Below are 18,112 nucleotides of genomic sequence, written 5' to 3' on the forward strand. Positions count from 1 at the left end.
GATTGACAGTCCTTTTGTGTTTCTTCCATTTGGGAATAATCGCACCAACTGTTGTCACCTTCTCACCAAGCTGCTTGGCGATGGTCTTGTAGCTCATTCCAGCCTTGTGTAGGTCTACAATCTTGTCCCTGACATCCATGGACAGCTCTTTGGTCTTGGCCATGATGGAGAGTTTGGAATCTGATTGATTGCTTCCTTCTGTGGACAGGTGTCTTTCATACAGTTAACAAGCTGAGATTAAGAGCACTTCCCGAGAGTGCTCCTACTGTAATCTCAGCTCATTACGTGTATAAAAGACACATGGGAGCCAGAAATCTTTCTGATTGATAGGGGATCAATCAGGGGATTTTGTTTTATTTGAGTTATTAAAGCTATGCAAATACTGCATGATCTTGGGTTATTTTGATGTGTTTTCATTTCCTTTAAATATACACTCTAAATAACAAGAGTTATATTTTGAATTTAGGAGAAATATTGTCAGCAGTTCAGAAAAAATTAAACAAAACTGTTCATCTCACCAATACATGCACCTGTAAAACATAAGAAACTGATTTCTTGTGTATATATATATATATACACACACACATATACATACATACATACATATATATATATATATATATATATATATATATATATATATATATATATATATATGTGTATATATATGTATGTATGTATATATGTGTGTATATATATATATATATATATATATATACACACACACATACACATATACTTATATAAATAAATAAATGTTGTGACATTGAAAAAGCTTATCAAAATTATGCTACAGTGAATGTATGCCATATCCAAAGCATAAGGTAGTCCAACAAATTATTAGTGTGTGATTTTTTTTGCCAAGGCAGTGTATAAAAACCCATTTTACCAAGTCAGAAACACCTTGTTAAGAAAGCTGGTGGCTAGTACATAATGGCCAGATTACAAATGTAGTGAGCAAAAAAGCATCATGCCCATACACACAAGAATATTTTATTGAATTTTCACCATTACAGATTCCACCAGAACCAAAATCTCACCAAAGTATCCATCATCCTCTCCTAGGGTTCTCTCTCCAAAGGCTAGCTCCTGGTATTGCTTCTGCAGAAAACCAAGAGATGTGCTCAGAGTAGGGTTCTGCAGATACAGAGTCTGACAGTGGGGCATCAAGGCCAGGAGAGCCTGCAAAGTCTTCTCCCTCCAGTCATGATTGGGACAGCCCAGAATTTCTGGCACCAGGCTACACCACCCCTGCTCTACAAGCATGGGGAACAGTGGGATGTCACTATATTGCTGGAAATGTTCCTGTTGAGTTGAGGGAGGATCTATACCAGTTTGGGAGATCATATCCTAGAAGACATAATAGCAATTTAAAAATCTATGAGGTTCTGTTGCAGGCTTTTTCACATGGTTATACTAGGTTTATATATAATAATCAGATAGCACATGAAGACAATTCAGTAAAGTTTGCAATAATAATGACCTGTTCAGTAATCAGGTCACTGAGCAATGTGATAATCCTCACACGAAGAACTTCGGCTCCCTGTGCCTGGAAAAGTTCAACTAGCAGCTGCAATCCACCGAGCTTCACAAATTGACTTTGAGCAGGAGGGAAGTGACGTAAAAGGCTTGCCACTGCAAATAACACCTAATCAGAAAAAAAAATCTGGATGAAAAAGGATGATCAATTCAGTTTTTCTACAGAGAATATGCCTCTGTATAGTTGTTAAGACTGTTCTAGAAAATACTGGATTTCTTTGTGACTATGGAATGTAAATTTTTTTGATCACTTTATAGAATGCACACATTTTGTAATACATAAGCATTAGGCTAGGCACAATGAAGTAAAATAATGTATAATACATGTTTTCTGGAAGATCTCCCAACACAGACTGTGCCCTTGTTAAGGTGAAAGCCAGAAATCAGTGTTCTAATATCAACTTTAAAACAGCAAATACAGTATGCCTGCAACTTTTCAACTCTAACCCATTAATAAATAGTATACATAAGGGATGTCAAACTCATTTTAGTTCAGGGGCAACTTACAGCCCAATTTGATATCAAATGGGTCAGACCAGTAAAATAATAGCATAATACCCAATAAATAATGAAAACTCTAAATTTTTCTTTGTCTGGTACATAAAAGTAAAACTATATTATGAAAATGTTTACATTTAACAAACTATCTTTTTATAAAAAATATGGATAACCTGAATAAACTGAAATTTATTAAGAAAATGAAGTGCATTTTATTATGCCTCAGCTAAGGCTACACATGTGCATTAAAACTTACAGATCATTGGATCTACAAGGCACAAATCATTGAGTAACAGGCATCTGGAACTGGAAAATATAGTAGGCTATTTAACTTTATGATCAAAACAACTAAGACTCACTATTTAGCTTGCTCCTGAAACTTGGCATTTTTTAGCCTTCACAAGTGCATCAATATCAGGTGTAAAAAACCTGAGTAGCAGCCAATGTCATTTAAGTGCTTGTTTGTAAGCCTCAAGTGTGGGTTTGTTTTATTAATGTTCATAACTAAGAAAACCTGTTCACAGAGGTAGATAGTCCTCATAGATCAAAGAAATGCTTCAGCATGGCATCTCGGTTTAACCACCTTACTTCGGTGTGGTATGGCAGGCCATAGGTAATGTCTTTATCACTCAGAATGCTGTCAAACTGACGGTGATTCAGACCTCTGGCTCGATTAAATTAACAGTTCGGACAACCACCTGCATGATGTGATCCATTTTTAACGATTTCCAGCACAATGTCTCCTGGTGCGAAATACAGTGAAAAGTCCAAAAATCACGTCCTCCATTTGCAGCCTGTACGTTCTCTCTGAATTGCGTCACAACACCTGCTAACTCAAGGAACTCCTTTATGACGGTCAAAGTCTCAACACCACGAATGAATATGGCCAGTTAAGCAACATCTGTAATGTCGGTGCTCTTATCAATTACAACTGAAAATGCAACAAATTACTTAACTTTGTGCTTCATTTGCCAGTCCAAATCTGCCGAAAGTTCTCTGCCACAGTGATTCTTGACAGGCTAATGTTTGCAAAGGCCTGTCGATTTTCAGGGCACATGATTTCTGCAGCTTTCAGCATACATGTTTTCACGAGCTCACCCTCACAGTATGGCTTTGATTCTGAAACTATTTTGCTTGCAATAAGGTAGCTGGCTTTCACTGCTGCATCACAGACCTCTCAGCTACAGGTAAATACAGACTGCTGTGTCTTCAGACCAGCTAACATTTCATTTATCTTCTCTGTTTTTAGTTGTCCTTGCAAGCTGTTGTATTTTTCACCATGAGTCGAATAGTGGCCGGATATTTCATTTCTTGAGCACTGAAACTTGCTGCATACACACCAAGCACACAGGTTTCCCATTCATGTCCGAGAATAAATAAGTAGTAGTTCATTTTTCTTGGAAAATTCTGGGTCTAACTTTCTCCTTTTTGACAGACATTTGGGGTACTGAAGGCGACACAGAGAGTAATTTTGATAGCAAAGGAGCATGTAGAACGGATCTTAATAAAGATAAGGCAAATTTGGCATTTATCAAACCACTGAGCTAAAGAAATTTATTACCAGCAGCTTTAATATGGATAGTTTGCTTGATTTGCACTGTTGTTTTTTCTCCTCTTTGGGTTAAGCATGTGAAGTGCATCAATCGCGCATTGCTGCCATTGCGACACCAGTGGACAAATTCCATTTTGACAGTTAGCTGTTAACGTCTTCTGTGTATTTTTTGCACTTCGCAAATTCATCTCGCAGGCCAGATTGGACCCTTTAGCGGGCCAGTTTTGGGCCGCAGGCCATATGTTCAACACCCCTGGTATACATAGTTGAAAATTTCAGAAGAATCCTGTCGTGTAAATCTGTAAATTTAACTGCTGTTACATTTTTTTCATGACAGAGTCCCCCTGTACCTATAGGGCTTAAATAGCAACTGATGCTAAATGCTAAAGCACTTGTGACAAACCAAATACATGAAAAACTTTTAGGCATATCCCATAAGTAAAAACTATTAAGCGCTCAATACTATGTTTTTCTAATTATGGAAGCTAATCTGCCAAATTTCAGCTCTGATGTCAGTTGATGACTTTTCCTGCCTGAGCTAAGTACTTTGCAAATGCCGATTTGACTAGCAGGACAAACATTTTGCTTCAGCTATAGACCGTACATACAAATTGGACAACGTATACATGGAATCAAAAGAAGTAAAATTGTTGCAGTACTGAAAAAAACATAACATCTTGTACTTTTAATAATTAACTTAATTTACTTTTAATAAATAATTTTTGGTTGATGGATCACACTGCAACAATATCTCAATTACGTGATCACTGATCAAGGGTTGATGAGGAACTGTACACCTACAGGGTGACCAACATGCCAGAAAGGTCTAATGAAAGCAAATAGCTTTACACAGTAGAAATGTTCAACATGCTGAGTGACAAAATAGGCATTAAAAAATCTGCTATGTGTAAACACTCATCAACAAAGGATAATTACCTTTTTCTTAACCGACATTGGTCGTGGGGTTGCAAGCATAGTCAGCAGCTTCTGTAAAGTGCCAGACTCTAAAGCCACATCTTGGACAGATGGGTTACTGAAAACAGAAAACCATCACCAGGCCATAACTAAATTACATGTCATTCTTTTCATTAAATAGATACTTCATATTAATTTATAACAAAATAGCGCCAAAACTGTTTTGCTGTCATACCTAGAAACAGCTGATCCTAGGACAAATGCAGCACTTTCCTGAAGTCTAAAATCTGTATTGTTTAAGGCACCATTTAAAAGCTCTATTCCACCCATAAACACCAGATTATGTGCATTATCCACCTAAAATACAAAATAAATTAAATTGTGATATGCTTGATTTTACCAAAAAAAAAAAAAAAAAAAAATGCAACCATGGCTGAAATGTTAGCCACTAATTACCAAAATGCAAATTAAATTCTTTTAGTTTATTTAGTTAAAAAAAGTTTATTTCTTATCTCTAAACTCCTTTTAAAATTTTAATAATACATGAAATATAATAAATAAATCAAAATTATCACCTGATGAACAAGGTACTCTAAGTCAAGTAAAGCAGCAACCCTCTGGTCAATGGTAGTGTTAGTGCTGCTGAATTTGGACAACTGTTTACTCATAATCTGGACATCTGTTTCCAGCAGTAAGTCTGACATGGCCAAGTCTCTTTTGAGTTCATCCATGGAACGAACCAGAGGTTGTGAAGACTCTTTACCCTAATGATTAAATCAAATAACTAAGTTAACTAAATTAAAAACTAATTAAATAACGATTAATACGATAAAATGTTTATTAAGCCATTATTATTAGCTTACCTGCTCGGAGTTCCTTTTCGTAGTGTCATCTTTAAACTTCTTCAGAGCCTGTTTTAGCTCACGAGATGTGAACAAAGGGGTCTGCGTGTTACGCAATCCTTGCATGCTTAAAGAGAAAAGGAACATAGCTGTGATCAATTTGTATGAAAAGTCATTAGGGATCCTCTGCCTGGACACAATCATGACACAATTTTGCCATTTGACAGAAATTTTTTCAAATTTCTATTAATGCACCCATCATGCCAAGAGTGGTTCAGGGAGCATGAAATATCATTTTCACACACAAATTGGCCACCACAGACTCTAGACCTTGAGAATGTTTTAGATGTGCTGGAGAAAACCTTAAGCATTGGAATGACCTGCCCATCATTAATACAAGATCTTAGAGTTTACTGAAACAATGCCATGGCAAATGTGTGCTGTAATTAAAGCAAAATATTGTACAAAATATTATTGTGAGATTTTTAGCCATACAGATTTAGATTGTTGTTCCATACCTGTATAGGCTTTTGTAGATATTTAACTCTAAGCTTGCCATTTTAATTTTGAGGCTCACCAATGCTTTACATCTTGTGGTAAACCCTCTGTATTTACTTTGTTGGCTTCTTTTGATTGAAAACTGGTATGCCTATATCCTGGAGTTTTTGATATAACAAGCTGTTGTGCAGGGGATTTTTTTCACTAGTTAAAGATTCTTCTGCTGCCTGTTTGCCTGATAGAGCAGCTGGAATTCTCAATGAGTGTAGCTTACTTGCTGATGAAATCTGTAATTTTGTTACAAGGTAACTATTTTGTAAGTTCATAACCAGAGTAAATGAAAACATGCCATGAGAAGTGTTCTATAAAGTCTGCTCCTTGGTGGGAAAGTGCTCAGACCCCTCAATTTGTTGCATACTTTACAGATTAAATGCATGTTCTGGGTCACAGTAAACATCTGCTCTGTGTCTGAGTCCAGATTTGATGTAATTGAAGCAGCATGGGCATAGCAAGGACTATGGATAATTAGGGCCCGAGCACCGAAGGAGCAAGGCCAGAGGCCTTGCACCGTAGGTGCGGAAGCCCTATTGTTTTCGTTAGAATTTAAGATTGTTGTTTTTTTTTTTCCAACCTTTCGTGGCATTTTGGACCCCTTACCATGCTCAAAAACGTGGCACACACCCGTTACAGCGCCCCCTGGAACATCTTGCTGCATAGCTGATACACACTTGCACGTATCCATGTACAACTTGGTACACACTTAGATCTCATTGAACTGAACAACTTTCACACTGCATGTCATTAAGTCTAATCCACAGGAAGTGAGTTATTTTGAGTTGTTTGCAAAACGCACCCAATGGAATTTGAAATACTCCTCCTAGGGAACTGATACAACCACCACCAAACCCAGGTTAAAATGATCTCAAGACATTGATAATGCAAAATTGATGAGGGATTTTTGATATCTCAAATGGTTCAGCCGTGAGAAGCTTATGGCGAATAAAAGAAAACAGGAAGTGGCTAATAACTTCTGTGTACATTACGTGATCTACATGAAATCTTAGGATTATGTTAAGCATTGAAAGCTGATCACGCTGATATGACAACTGTAAGTCTCGGTCATAGCGCCACCAACTGGCAGCAGGAAGTGTCACGTTTTGAAATCTCTAATATTTTCTCCCTTACTTTCACCTGACTTGGTTCAAAATCAGTCAGAATAATGTCAAGACATGGCTGATGTGAAACGGTGAAGGAATTTTCGATACCTTGAATCGTGTTACTATGGTGATGATTTACATGAGAACATAATAGAAGACAATGAATCTTCTCATATCTTATGAGTGGAAAGGCCTAATGATCAAAAATATTTCCCATAGAGAGTGTAAATGGGTATGAGAAAGTCCAGTGTGGCTGGCCCACGGGCGTGGCACAGGGCTGTCACAGCGCCCCCTGGAACTTTGTCAGAAATATAACTGCACAGCTCATCTTCACTTGCACGTATATGCATGAGACGCAATATACATTTAGATCTCATTGAGCTAAATGACATTCATCCACCTGTCATGGGATCTGCTTAACAGGAAGTCAGTTATTTTGGGATGTTTGAAAAACGCACCCAATGGAATTTGATATACTCCTTCTAGGGGATTTGTATGATTTTGACCAAACAGGGTCCAATATGATCTCAAGACATTGAGGATCTAAAGTTGATAAGGTATTTTTGATATCTCAAATGGTTCAGCCGTGAGGAGCCCTTAAACTTATGGCGAATAAAAGGAAACAGGAAGTGGCTAATAACTTCGGTGTATATTGTGTGATGTACATCAAACCTCAACTTTATGTTAAGAGAAGAAAGCTGATCACATGGACATGACTACCGTCAGTGTCAGTCATAGCGCCACCAACTGGCAGCAGGAAGTGTTTCACTTTTAGAAATCTCTAATGCTTTTAAATAGAACGAACAACTGGTTGCTTAGTTTCATGATTTTGTGACGCTCAAATGGCTCACAACAAATTTTTCATTTATCAGTCCATTGACTAGTCTATTTTCACCTGACTCCTGCAGTACTAGACTATGTCCACTAGAGGCTCTTATCCCATTATTTTAATTTTTTTACAATATTGCTTCATTTTCACAATTCATATATACAGAGTCAACCAAAAAATGTATATACACTTCAGAAAAAGAAAATAGTATGATGTAAATAATATTAGTATAATATTAATAATATTATCATAATATTATCATAATATCATCATATAAATCAATCTATAACATATAGCAATAAATTTAGTAATACAATATTTATACAAATTTTTGTATAAAATAATTTCTTAAATCCTGAAATGTGTATACATTGCATACAAATGTATACATGTGTATACATTTTTCTGGGTGACTCTCTCTCTCTCTCTCTCCCTCTCTCTCATATATATATATATATCTATCGCCAAAAGTATTCGCTCACCTGCCTTGACTCACATATGAACTTAAGTGACATCCCATTCCTAATCCATAGGGTTCAATATGACGTCGGTCCACCCTTTGCAGCTATAACAGCTTCAACTCTTCTGGGAAGGCTGTCCACAAGGTTTAGGGGTGTGTTTATGGGAATTTTTGACCATTCTTCCAGAAGCGCATTTGTGAGGTCACACACTGATGTTGGACGAGAAGGCCTGGCTCTCAGTCTCCACTCTAATTCATCCCAAAGGTGTTCTATCAGGTTGAGGTCAGGACTCTGTGCAGGCCAGTCAAGTTCATCCACACCAGACTCTGTCATCCATGTCTTTATGGACCTTGCTTTGTGCACTGGTGCACAGTCATGTTGGAAGAGGAAGGGGCCAGCTCCAAACTGTTCCCACAAAGTTGGGAGCATGGAATTGTCCAAAATGTCTTGGTATGCTGAAGCATTCAGAGTTCCTTTCACTGGAACTAAGGGGCCAAGCCCAGCTGCTGAAAAACAACCCCACACCATAATCCCCCCTCCACCAAACTTTACACTTGGCACAATGCGGTCAGACAAGTACCGTTCTCCTGGCAACCGCCAAACCCAGACTCGTCCATCAGATTGCCAGATGGAGAAGCGCGATTCGTCACTCCAGAGAACGCGTCTCCACTGCTCTAGAGTCCAGTGGCGGCGTGCTTTACACCACTGCATCCGACACTTTGCATTGCACTTGGTGATGCATGGCTTGGATGCAGCTGCTCGGCCATGGAAACCCATTCCATGAAGCTCTCTGCGCACTGTTTTTGAGCTAATCTGAAGGCCACATGAAGTTTGGAGGTCTGTAGCGATTGACTCTGCAGAAAATTGGCGACCTCTTCGCACAATGCGCCTCAGCATCCGCTGACCCCGCTCCATCAGTTTACGTGGCCTACCACTTCGTGGCTGAGTTGCTGTCATTCCCAAACACTTCCACGTTCTTATAATACAGCTGACAGGTGACTGTGGAATATTTAGGAGCGAGGAAATTTCATGACTGGATTTGTTGCACAGGTGGCATCCTATCACAGTTCCACGCTGAAATTCACTGAGCTCCTGAGAGCGACCCATTCTTTCACAAATGTTTGTAAATACAGTCTGCATGCCTAGGTGCTTGATTTTATACACCTGTGGCCATGGAAGTGATTGGAACACCTGATTCTGATTATTTGGATGGGTGAGCGAATACTTTTGGCAATATAGTGAATATATATATATATATTTATATATATATATATATATATATATATATATATATATATATATACATATGTGTGTATATATATATATATATATATATATATATATATATATATATATATATATATATATATATATATATATATATATATATATATATATATATATATATATATATATATATACACACATATATATATATATATATATATATATATATATATATATATATATATATATAAATAAACTGTTATAGTAATATAGTTTAGAGGGAGAGTCACTGTCCCTTTGGACATCACTGGACATTGCTATGATCTATTTCATTATACCCAAATTGTCACTCTTGTCCTTTTGGTATTTCCCCTTTTAATGCATGTACCCACTGTGCTCACTGTGTCTGATGTGCCTGGGCGGCGATGGCACCATGTAGTGATGGCCCATAGTGCAAGGGCCCGTCATTGCTGTCATTGCTTTTTTTTTTTTTTTGTGATGGACATCCCAAATCTGAAAACAGATTTATACTGCACTACCGTGCTAGCTTTTGTTTCCATTGTCCACCCCCAAAACATACATCACTGCCCATCACTGAACAAATGGTAACCGAATTTGGGGAGTAGCTGTTGATGAGCAGTTTTCCCCAGATGTAGTGCTTGTATGTCAACCTAAAGTGTTCAGTTTTTGTCTCTTTAGACCAGAGAATATTTTTGATGTCCCCAGAATCCTATAAGTGCCTGCCATTTATTTAGGAGTGGCTTTCAGGCTTTCATTTAGCCACTCTAACAGAAAGGACGGATTGATGGGAGTATTTTTTAAATGTGTCATTCTGGCAGGTTCTCCCATCTTCTTGGAGGATTTCTGAACCTCTGTTTGAGCATGTTGTGAAAAAATAGGCCTTCAGGCAATATGCAAGCTGAAAAATGAAATGCAGAAAGTGGGGAAAAATGCTTGGTGGAAATATAACAGTATTGTTGCCATACAGCCACTAGTCACTAATAAAAACTTTTTATTTCATACCTCTTTCTATCTGGCAGGTATTCATCATCTCCAAGCTTGACCTCTCTTTGCCCTGTCTGAAGATTCAACCTGACATGAGAACCTGCTGTAACAGTTTGACCTGTAAAAATGTGAATACACATACAATAATTTGTTACTATGACAAATAGAAACTCTAAACACTAGGTATACCAAAAAAAGTGTTTGACAGCTGTCTATCAGCTGTAGAGTATTATTCATGCAAGGGTGCAGAATCTGAGTTAGTTCTATTATTTAATGAAAGCTCTGACGTGATGGAAAAATCTAATAGTCATGTTCACATACATATAATATTTTATATGATACCATTTTATACGTTACCAAAGAAGTATAATTTCACAATGGTATAAGCATCATTCATCTTCGTTTCCCTAGTCTCATAACCTAAGGTAACTGACACATCACTGTATGTGGTTTGCAGAGCCTTCCACCTACATATTATTGAATCAATTGTACTTACAGGAATGTTTAAGGCTTTTGTTGTGCATCTCTTTTTTCCATTCCACTGTCCCTTAAAACATCAGGAAGCTACTTCACTTGTACCATGACTGCTACTTGCCTGATATTTTTTTTTATCATTACCATCCAGTTTCTTGTCTTTAATAATAACACCAGATGCAATCTGCCTAAAAGAATGTTTTGCAGCATTACTTTTTTTATAACTTTTTTTCCCTCAAACATTTGTATTTATTTTTAGCAGTAGGTGCATAGTTTGCTGCAGCTAATGTGTGATTATTGTCACTGGAGTGTGATTAAAGATAGTCTGCTTGTGTGCTTTGTTTGTCATCTCAGTGTCTGCCATAAACCAGAGTGTACATGTGTTGAATTTATTTATTGCTTTTAATACCATGTTCGTAAGTAAGATTTGATTAAAAAAAATAATAATAAAAATAAAAAAAGTATTTTGTGAACTTGTGTGGTCTAGTGTTGTTAAAAACAATTCATTCTTATCTTACAGAAGGTGGTTCTTCACCATGCATTCAGAATGTTCGTGAAATGTATGTCTTGCCACATCTTACGTATACAGTCTGATCATTTGTAGATTCAATGATTAGACTGTATATGCAAGATGTAACTGAATTGAATGGGGAATTGATTTGTGTGTCTTTCGATTATAGATGGTTTAACTTATAGTATATTATAGGTTTGTGATATGATGCTGGGATTTGACAATTACTAATTCTCAGTTTGTGGGCTTCCTTAGCAGCAGTGTCTGCTTGTTCGTTAGCAGCCCAATATTCCAAGGTATCCAACAGAAAAGTATGTTCAAATCTTGTCTCTATAAAGAACACACTTTTGCTAGAATACTGACAATTGTGGGGTGTTCAGTCTTTAATGAGCCTGGAGGGTGGATTTGAGCCTGTACAAAAAAGTGCCACTCTAGATCTGCTCTAGAGCTTATAGCAAAGAACAGATCTCACCTGCAAAAACAGTGGCAATGTTGGCACAAGGCAATGTTGTCCATGCACTGCAGCTGCAGACATGATTGCCATCCTAGGTCTAGGCATCTTATACCTAAGAATTGCTGTTTAAACAAATTTGGGTGGTTCATAATCTTCTCTTGAGTAAAATACCAGCTTCTTTATATTCCAAGGTGGTATATGGCATGTATGCGTCTGTGCTAGCATGGGGTTTTTATGTGGTTCCTAAAGGAACCAGTGTACTTGGATGTGGCTTCCCGTAGTTGCAGGGTACCGAGTAAAGAAGTAAAAAATAAGCTGGGTTACGCTGGTCTGCATTTAGCTGCATTTAGCTAGAAGTACAATCTGCAAATCCAATTTTATTTTAGATAATATTTTTATGTTGTCCATTGTTCAAAGATATCTATTCATAACGATTTCAAATATGAAATGAAAAAACCTTACATAAAATACTTCTGGGTCCTGATGCAGAAAAGGCAAACTTCAATTCAAATCCAACTGCTTCTCAATTACATTCATGAACCATCAACAAAGACTGCAGAATAAATTGGGTCCGATAAGTTTCTAATACCGTTAATATTTTTTGCTTTTTATGTTGACAGGATGCTTCATTTGGCACCCTAAGTTCTTGTCTATGTAAAGGTGATAAAACTCCTAAATTCCTATTATGTTGGACAAAACGTACAAGATCTACAAAAACAAGTGTTAGTAAAAACCTATTTAATGCACATGTCCTATAAGATATTTCTAGGTTTTATCAGGCTTTTTCCAAGTTCATAAACACAGATATAATATGCTCTTTTTGAGAAGGGCTTTTTCTGCATGTAAAACCAAGCATCCTCACAAGAGTCAGCTAGTCAGAACTATAGGGCGATAACTGATTGGGTCAGAAAGATCTTGGCCTGGTTTAGATATGGGTATGATTATTGCCTCTTTCCTGTGGAATGGTACATTTCCTGACTTCCATATGTGGCTAATGTTTTTCAGAAGGATTGATAACACACTTTAAAAATCTATCATTCATATCCTAAATTTAAATATTCTTTTAAAACTGTTGTACATTTTTTGTCATTAAAAGTGCTATACAAATACATGTGAAATGAAGTGAATTTAATTAAAAGTCCCTCTTGAAAGGCTTGTTATATGGTTTCCATGTTATCTGATTAAAAGATGGATCGGTGCTGTTGTCTCTACATTGTATTGAAGTCAGGGCAGCAGTTCTCCATTGAAGAATGTCTCTCAAATGTCTCTGCTGTTAGAAATTGCTTCTTTTGTTGTTAATGAAGAGCCATGATTCTTGATTCTTTGGGATCTTCCATCCTTGCCATTCATGTTTTAAGCCAAGTCCCAAATTTTCTTTGTTTTATTTCAGACATCTCTTTCCCCATTTCCATCTATTTGTTTCATTAATTTTCCATGCTTGCACTCTATAGATAAGAGTGCTCAGTCTGTTAAGATTTTCTATTTTAGAATGTTTATTAAACGTCCTTTTCCCAGTATGTGCATTATTACAAGATGTGTTTTCTGTCATTTACAGCATTTGGCCCTTATCTTGAGTGACTTACGTTTTTCATTATTCAGCTAAGACAAATCTGTTTGATAATCAATCAATCAATCTTGATGGGTTTTACCACATAGACAAAGAATTTCCTTACTTTAAAAAGTGTTGATTTAACAACTATTTTACTCACTTCTGTGTAACTCACCCACTCAGTAATTTTCACTCTTTGTATTTCATTTTCTTTTATCCAAATTGGCCAGTCTTTTGATGAAGCTAAAGAATCTGCTGAGCAATTGCTATATTTTGGTTGTATAAGCTTAATTGTGCTTTTTTCCCCTCCACAATTATAGCAGATGCAGGCAATTAAACCATCTTTGAGGCTAAGACAAGTACAGTCAAGTATCCTCTCTGAATCCATAAGTGCAAAGAGAACTCTTTTGCTGCCCCAGAGGCACCATCTCCCACTGTGATCAGCTGCAACCATTGGGAAGTGCACAAGTTAAAAGAAAATCCATGTATTGTGTTTTTACACTGATAGTACTCTTAGTACCTGTTTTACTAAACCAGTATGAGGACTTCAAAGCACAAGTCACACTGGATAAGGGGAACTGCCAAATGTCATAAATATAAATGATTGACAAAAGTGAAATCTGTGCTTGGGAATATCCACTGGTACCAGTATTGTGTGTCTAAGGCATATGCAACCTCCCACCCACAAAAAAACAGGAATTGTAAAGAAATACTTGGTGGTAAACATTTGTTTTTACCCATATGTAGACACAGAAAATAGCATAAATCCCTGTTCTTATCACACTCTAATCAAACATTATATACTACCTACGGACTTTCTATGTATTGATATTTATTGCTCCAGCTAATTATTTACAGCCTAAGGTTTGCTTAATCCACTCTCAGAAGAAAATCAATTGTTATGCATTAGTATTAATTAAGGGGAAATAATAAGAAGGTATTTCTATTTGTCAATGATATATCATGAATACGTGTTGGCATGCTCTGTGCTCATGATGTCTATGTTCATGAACTCCATGATCTCATGAATTATTTCTGTTCTGTTCAATGTGCCAAGCACAGATACACTATGACAATTACCACACTCTACTCCATACTCTAGATAATCCTCAGACCCTTTAAGTCCTGGCTGGCTTTTTTTCATACTGCATCCTGGGGCTATCAATTCCCCCAGTAAGCAACGCACATGCAGCCAACCATCCACAGGCCCATTGCAGGCACTTTCAGCGGTGGTCAGTATGCACATTCTCATCAGTCTGCTGCTAAGATCATCTGACAACACACAGTATTTAGAATCAAGCATATGTAAACTTTTAAATTGGTTCATTTGTGTAAATTCAATTGTTAATTTGTCTAGAAGACTATATGCACCTTATTTGAAACAGCTCTTTTCAGGTCATACTAAATAAGGAATTAAAATTATAATATTTTTATGATCTCTCTAAAATGATTACAATTTTCCAGATTCTGCAAGGTATACCAGTGTTGGTATACCTTCAGTTGTATAGAAACCAAGAAAATTCAAGTGAAGAATAAATATTAACCAACCAAAAAAAGAAAATAAAACTTAATCTGGTTACATAAAGACTGTTTTATAATGAAGCAGATGGACACAACAACTAAACAAAACAAGACAAATAAAATAAATAAAATAAAGAGAAACCAAAACTGACCTGGTTTGAGAGTCTGCCACTTGGGGCTTGGATCAAATACATCCAAATCCTTAGGATCCTGAGCATCCTCTGCCTTATTAAAAGTCCCATCGTCTACAATTGTAAGGGCTACAGGAAACTGTACAATGCATAGGATACACATGTAATTGTATGTAAACATTATATACACAATACATAAGGAACAACATGACAGGTGCATGAAAAAAAAGCATGTCCAGGGTTACCATCCCCAACAATTACAATGTTTTATTAATGAATGACATGGTTCGCATTTTAACACTTAATATTTGGATTTCATGTTGTGAAACCTACAAGATAGCTCCTTTTAACTGATATTATAGCCACAATACAGCTCAAACAGCCCTTCCCTCAACATTTATTTTTCTTGCTCACTAATTCTCCCTTGTTTGCATGATTGAACATCTCTCTCTGTTTGTGCTCTCTCTCTCAAAAAACAAACAAACAAACAAATAAATAAATAAAATTTGCCAGGAAAACGGATAATGTACATTCTCTGTACTCAAGACTTTCCTGTGCTGGGAAACACTGCAAAAGACAGTGACTGTTACAGTGCACTTGCTACATGAACGCTTTTTAAAAAATGTTTAACAAATGTTTTGTAACAAACATCATGAGTATCATTTTATAACATTTCAACATTTATTTTGTTACACATTTTCAAACTATTATTATGAGTGTCCTTGTGTGCAAATGTGCACATTAATATTAACATGTTGTTCATGAACAACAGTCAGAACTACTTTCTAATCTATGTTGTTCTACAAGAATAATTGCCACCTTTGTGTTTCTTGACGCATTTCAAAGTATGGGTTCCTCCCCCTTGCTGCTGTAAAAGCCTCCACATTTCTGGGAAGTCTTTTCACTAGATTTTAGGTTTTGTGCCCATTCTGCCTCAAGAGCATTAGTGAGTTCTGGCACTTATTTGAATGAAAAGGCTGATCAGTGTTTTGATTTATCTTGAAGGTTGAGGTCAGGGCTCAGTAGAGGCCACTCAAATCCCTCACCATTTGACAAACCATGTCTTTATGGAGCTCCCTTTTAGTGCAGAAGGTTTCAGTTGAGGCCCCCTAGTTTTACTGAAAGAAAACATTAATGCTATACTATATAAAGCCATTCTAGACAATTTTGAGTTTCCAAATGAGGATTTCATGCCTAATTGTTGAATTCAGGTTTTATCCACACCTATTGCTACGAATTACAAAAAACATCTGCCAGACCTTCACGCCTACCTATCCCTACAGTACACAAACACAGGATTCCCTGAAACAGAAGAGATCCTGCAATCTTATCACCTGTCCACTGTATTCAATCCCTTCCACAATGCTTCAGAGCATGACACAAGACTACCTCCCCTTTATTACTATGATCTCAAATGGCTCCATAACATCTTGCCATGTACTATCTGCCTTCAAGAGAGCAACGGTTATTCCCATTCTGAAGTAACCTGTTCTGGATCCCAAGGACATCAGCAACTACAGAATGGTATTACTTCTATCTTTCCTTTCTAAAATCCTCGGGCACACAGGATCTCTATCTTTCAGAGAGCAACCTCCAAAATCCCAACCAATCTGGCTTAAAAGAAGCACATTCCACAGACACTGCCCTTTGTTGATCATCCTTTCAGCAGTGTCCAACACGTTCAACGACAAGATTCTTGTCCACCTTCAAGATGGACCAGGATGCACTTTGGGAAAAGGCAAGCTGCCAGAGACAGTGTGATGCACTGGGCAATGTCCTACTTGGGTCCTGCTGTTTATGCAGATGTTACTTACACCTACTCAGTAATAATGCACCCTGCCACACAACAATAGTTCAAGTTCTTGACTTGACAAGTCCCACCAGCTCCAGGAAAAAATATAGACAGGAGAAGGAAAAACTTTAACCGAAGCCAAAGGCTGTCATATTTGATGACACTACAGACATGGAATTAAGATGTGTGCTAACACATCGTACAGATGCCAGAGCATCTATACTACTTCTCTCCAGATGAAGGCTCTCTACTTCAAGCAGTAAACTGAGGGTACTGGTCTTCCTGCATTATAATCTAAAGTCCCCAATGTCCCACATTCTTAATTACTTTAACCTGAAGTAATGTAATTACTGCCACAGCTTAAAAATATACTACAAATAGAAATTTTCAAAATATTTACCATTTGAACAAAAACATAAGAGAAAATAAAGGACCAAGAACTTTAATAAAAAAAATTTAAAAAATAAATAAATAAATTTAAAAAAAAGGAATCAATCTTTAACTTTAATCTTTAATCAATCTTTGAATAAAAGTACAGTGACTAAAAGTAGGAAGTGCTGCGTTACTCAAAATTAATTCATTCGTAGGTGATTCGTCATGGTCAATGAAAGGTGTTACTTTGTTGCTTCATGGTTTTGCTGACTGGACACTGTACTTCCCGTCATACAATGCACAAATATATGATGTGGTACTTACCTTTTCAGTGTGGCCACAGATAAGCACACTTAAATGCACAATGAATCCTACGACTATCCTGAAATGAGCTTTCATTGTGACTATAGCAGTAAAATGGTTTTGCTGATGCCTGTAGGATTAACAAAAACGTAAACATTACAAGAGGTTGCACGACAAATCCAAACGCTTCACGTGGCAAACGTTGGACCAATCATATGACCGGAAATGCACTTTTTTTAAATACGCCATCATGTTTTTTCCGGGTAAGAAAGAGATATTTGAGTAAAACACAGTTTCAACAGCGTATATACCTAACTATAGAAAGAACACAGGTTATTTTGGATAATCTCTTTTGTGCAGACTGTTACTAAAAGCCACATACGCTACACTAATTTCTTCTTTTCCTCGTCCTTCTTCTTCGTCCTCTTTTATGACGATAATTTATTGTGCTTCACCGCCACCTACCGAACTAATATGCTTAT

The 18,112-nt window shown here is 36.9% G+C and overlaps 1 protein-coding gene across 2 annotated transcripts; it reads right to left on the bottom strand.

Moving 5' to 3' along the window:
- Positions 1 to 973: 973 nt before the first annotated feature.
- sil1 (SIL1 nucleotide exchange factor) lies at positions 974 to 18,081 on the bottom strand. 2 transcript variants are annotated; one of them, XM_058397711.1, is made up of 10 exons: positions 18,013 to 18,081; positions 17,652 to 17,760; positions 15,185 to 15,302; positions 10,542 to 10,641; positions 5,368 to 5,473; positions 5,080 to 5,268; positions 4,740 to 4,861; positions 4,526 to 4,622; positions 1,484 to 1,648; positions 974 to 1,350 (listed from the first exon to the last, which is right to left on the bottom strand). In XM_058397711.1, the coding sequence occupies exons 2-10, from the start codon at positions 17,724 to 17,726 to the stop codon at positions 994 to 996; spliced, it is 1,329 nt and encodes a 442-aa protein (XP_058253694.1). In that variant the 5' UTR covers positions 17,727 to 17,760; positions 18,013 to 18,081; the 3' UTR covers positions 974 to 993. The 2 variants fall into 2 exon arrangements, with proteins under 2 accessions (XP_058253694.1, XP_058253692.1); XM_058397709.1 differs by having other exon boundaries at positions 17,942 to 18,056.
- Between the last annotated feature and the right edge of the window lie 31 nt (positions 18,082 to 18,112).

The sequence above is a fragment of the Hemibagrus wyckioides genome, linkage group LG08 (genome assembly GCF_019097595.1).
Source record: "Hemibagrus wyckioides isolate EC202008001 linkage group LG08, SWU_Hwy_1.0, whole genome shotgun sequence".
NCBI classification, from domain to species: Eukaryota; Metazoa; Chordata; class Actinopteri; order Siluriformes; family Bagridae; genus Hemibagrus; species Hemibagrus wyckioides.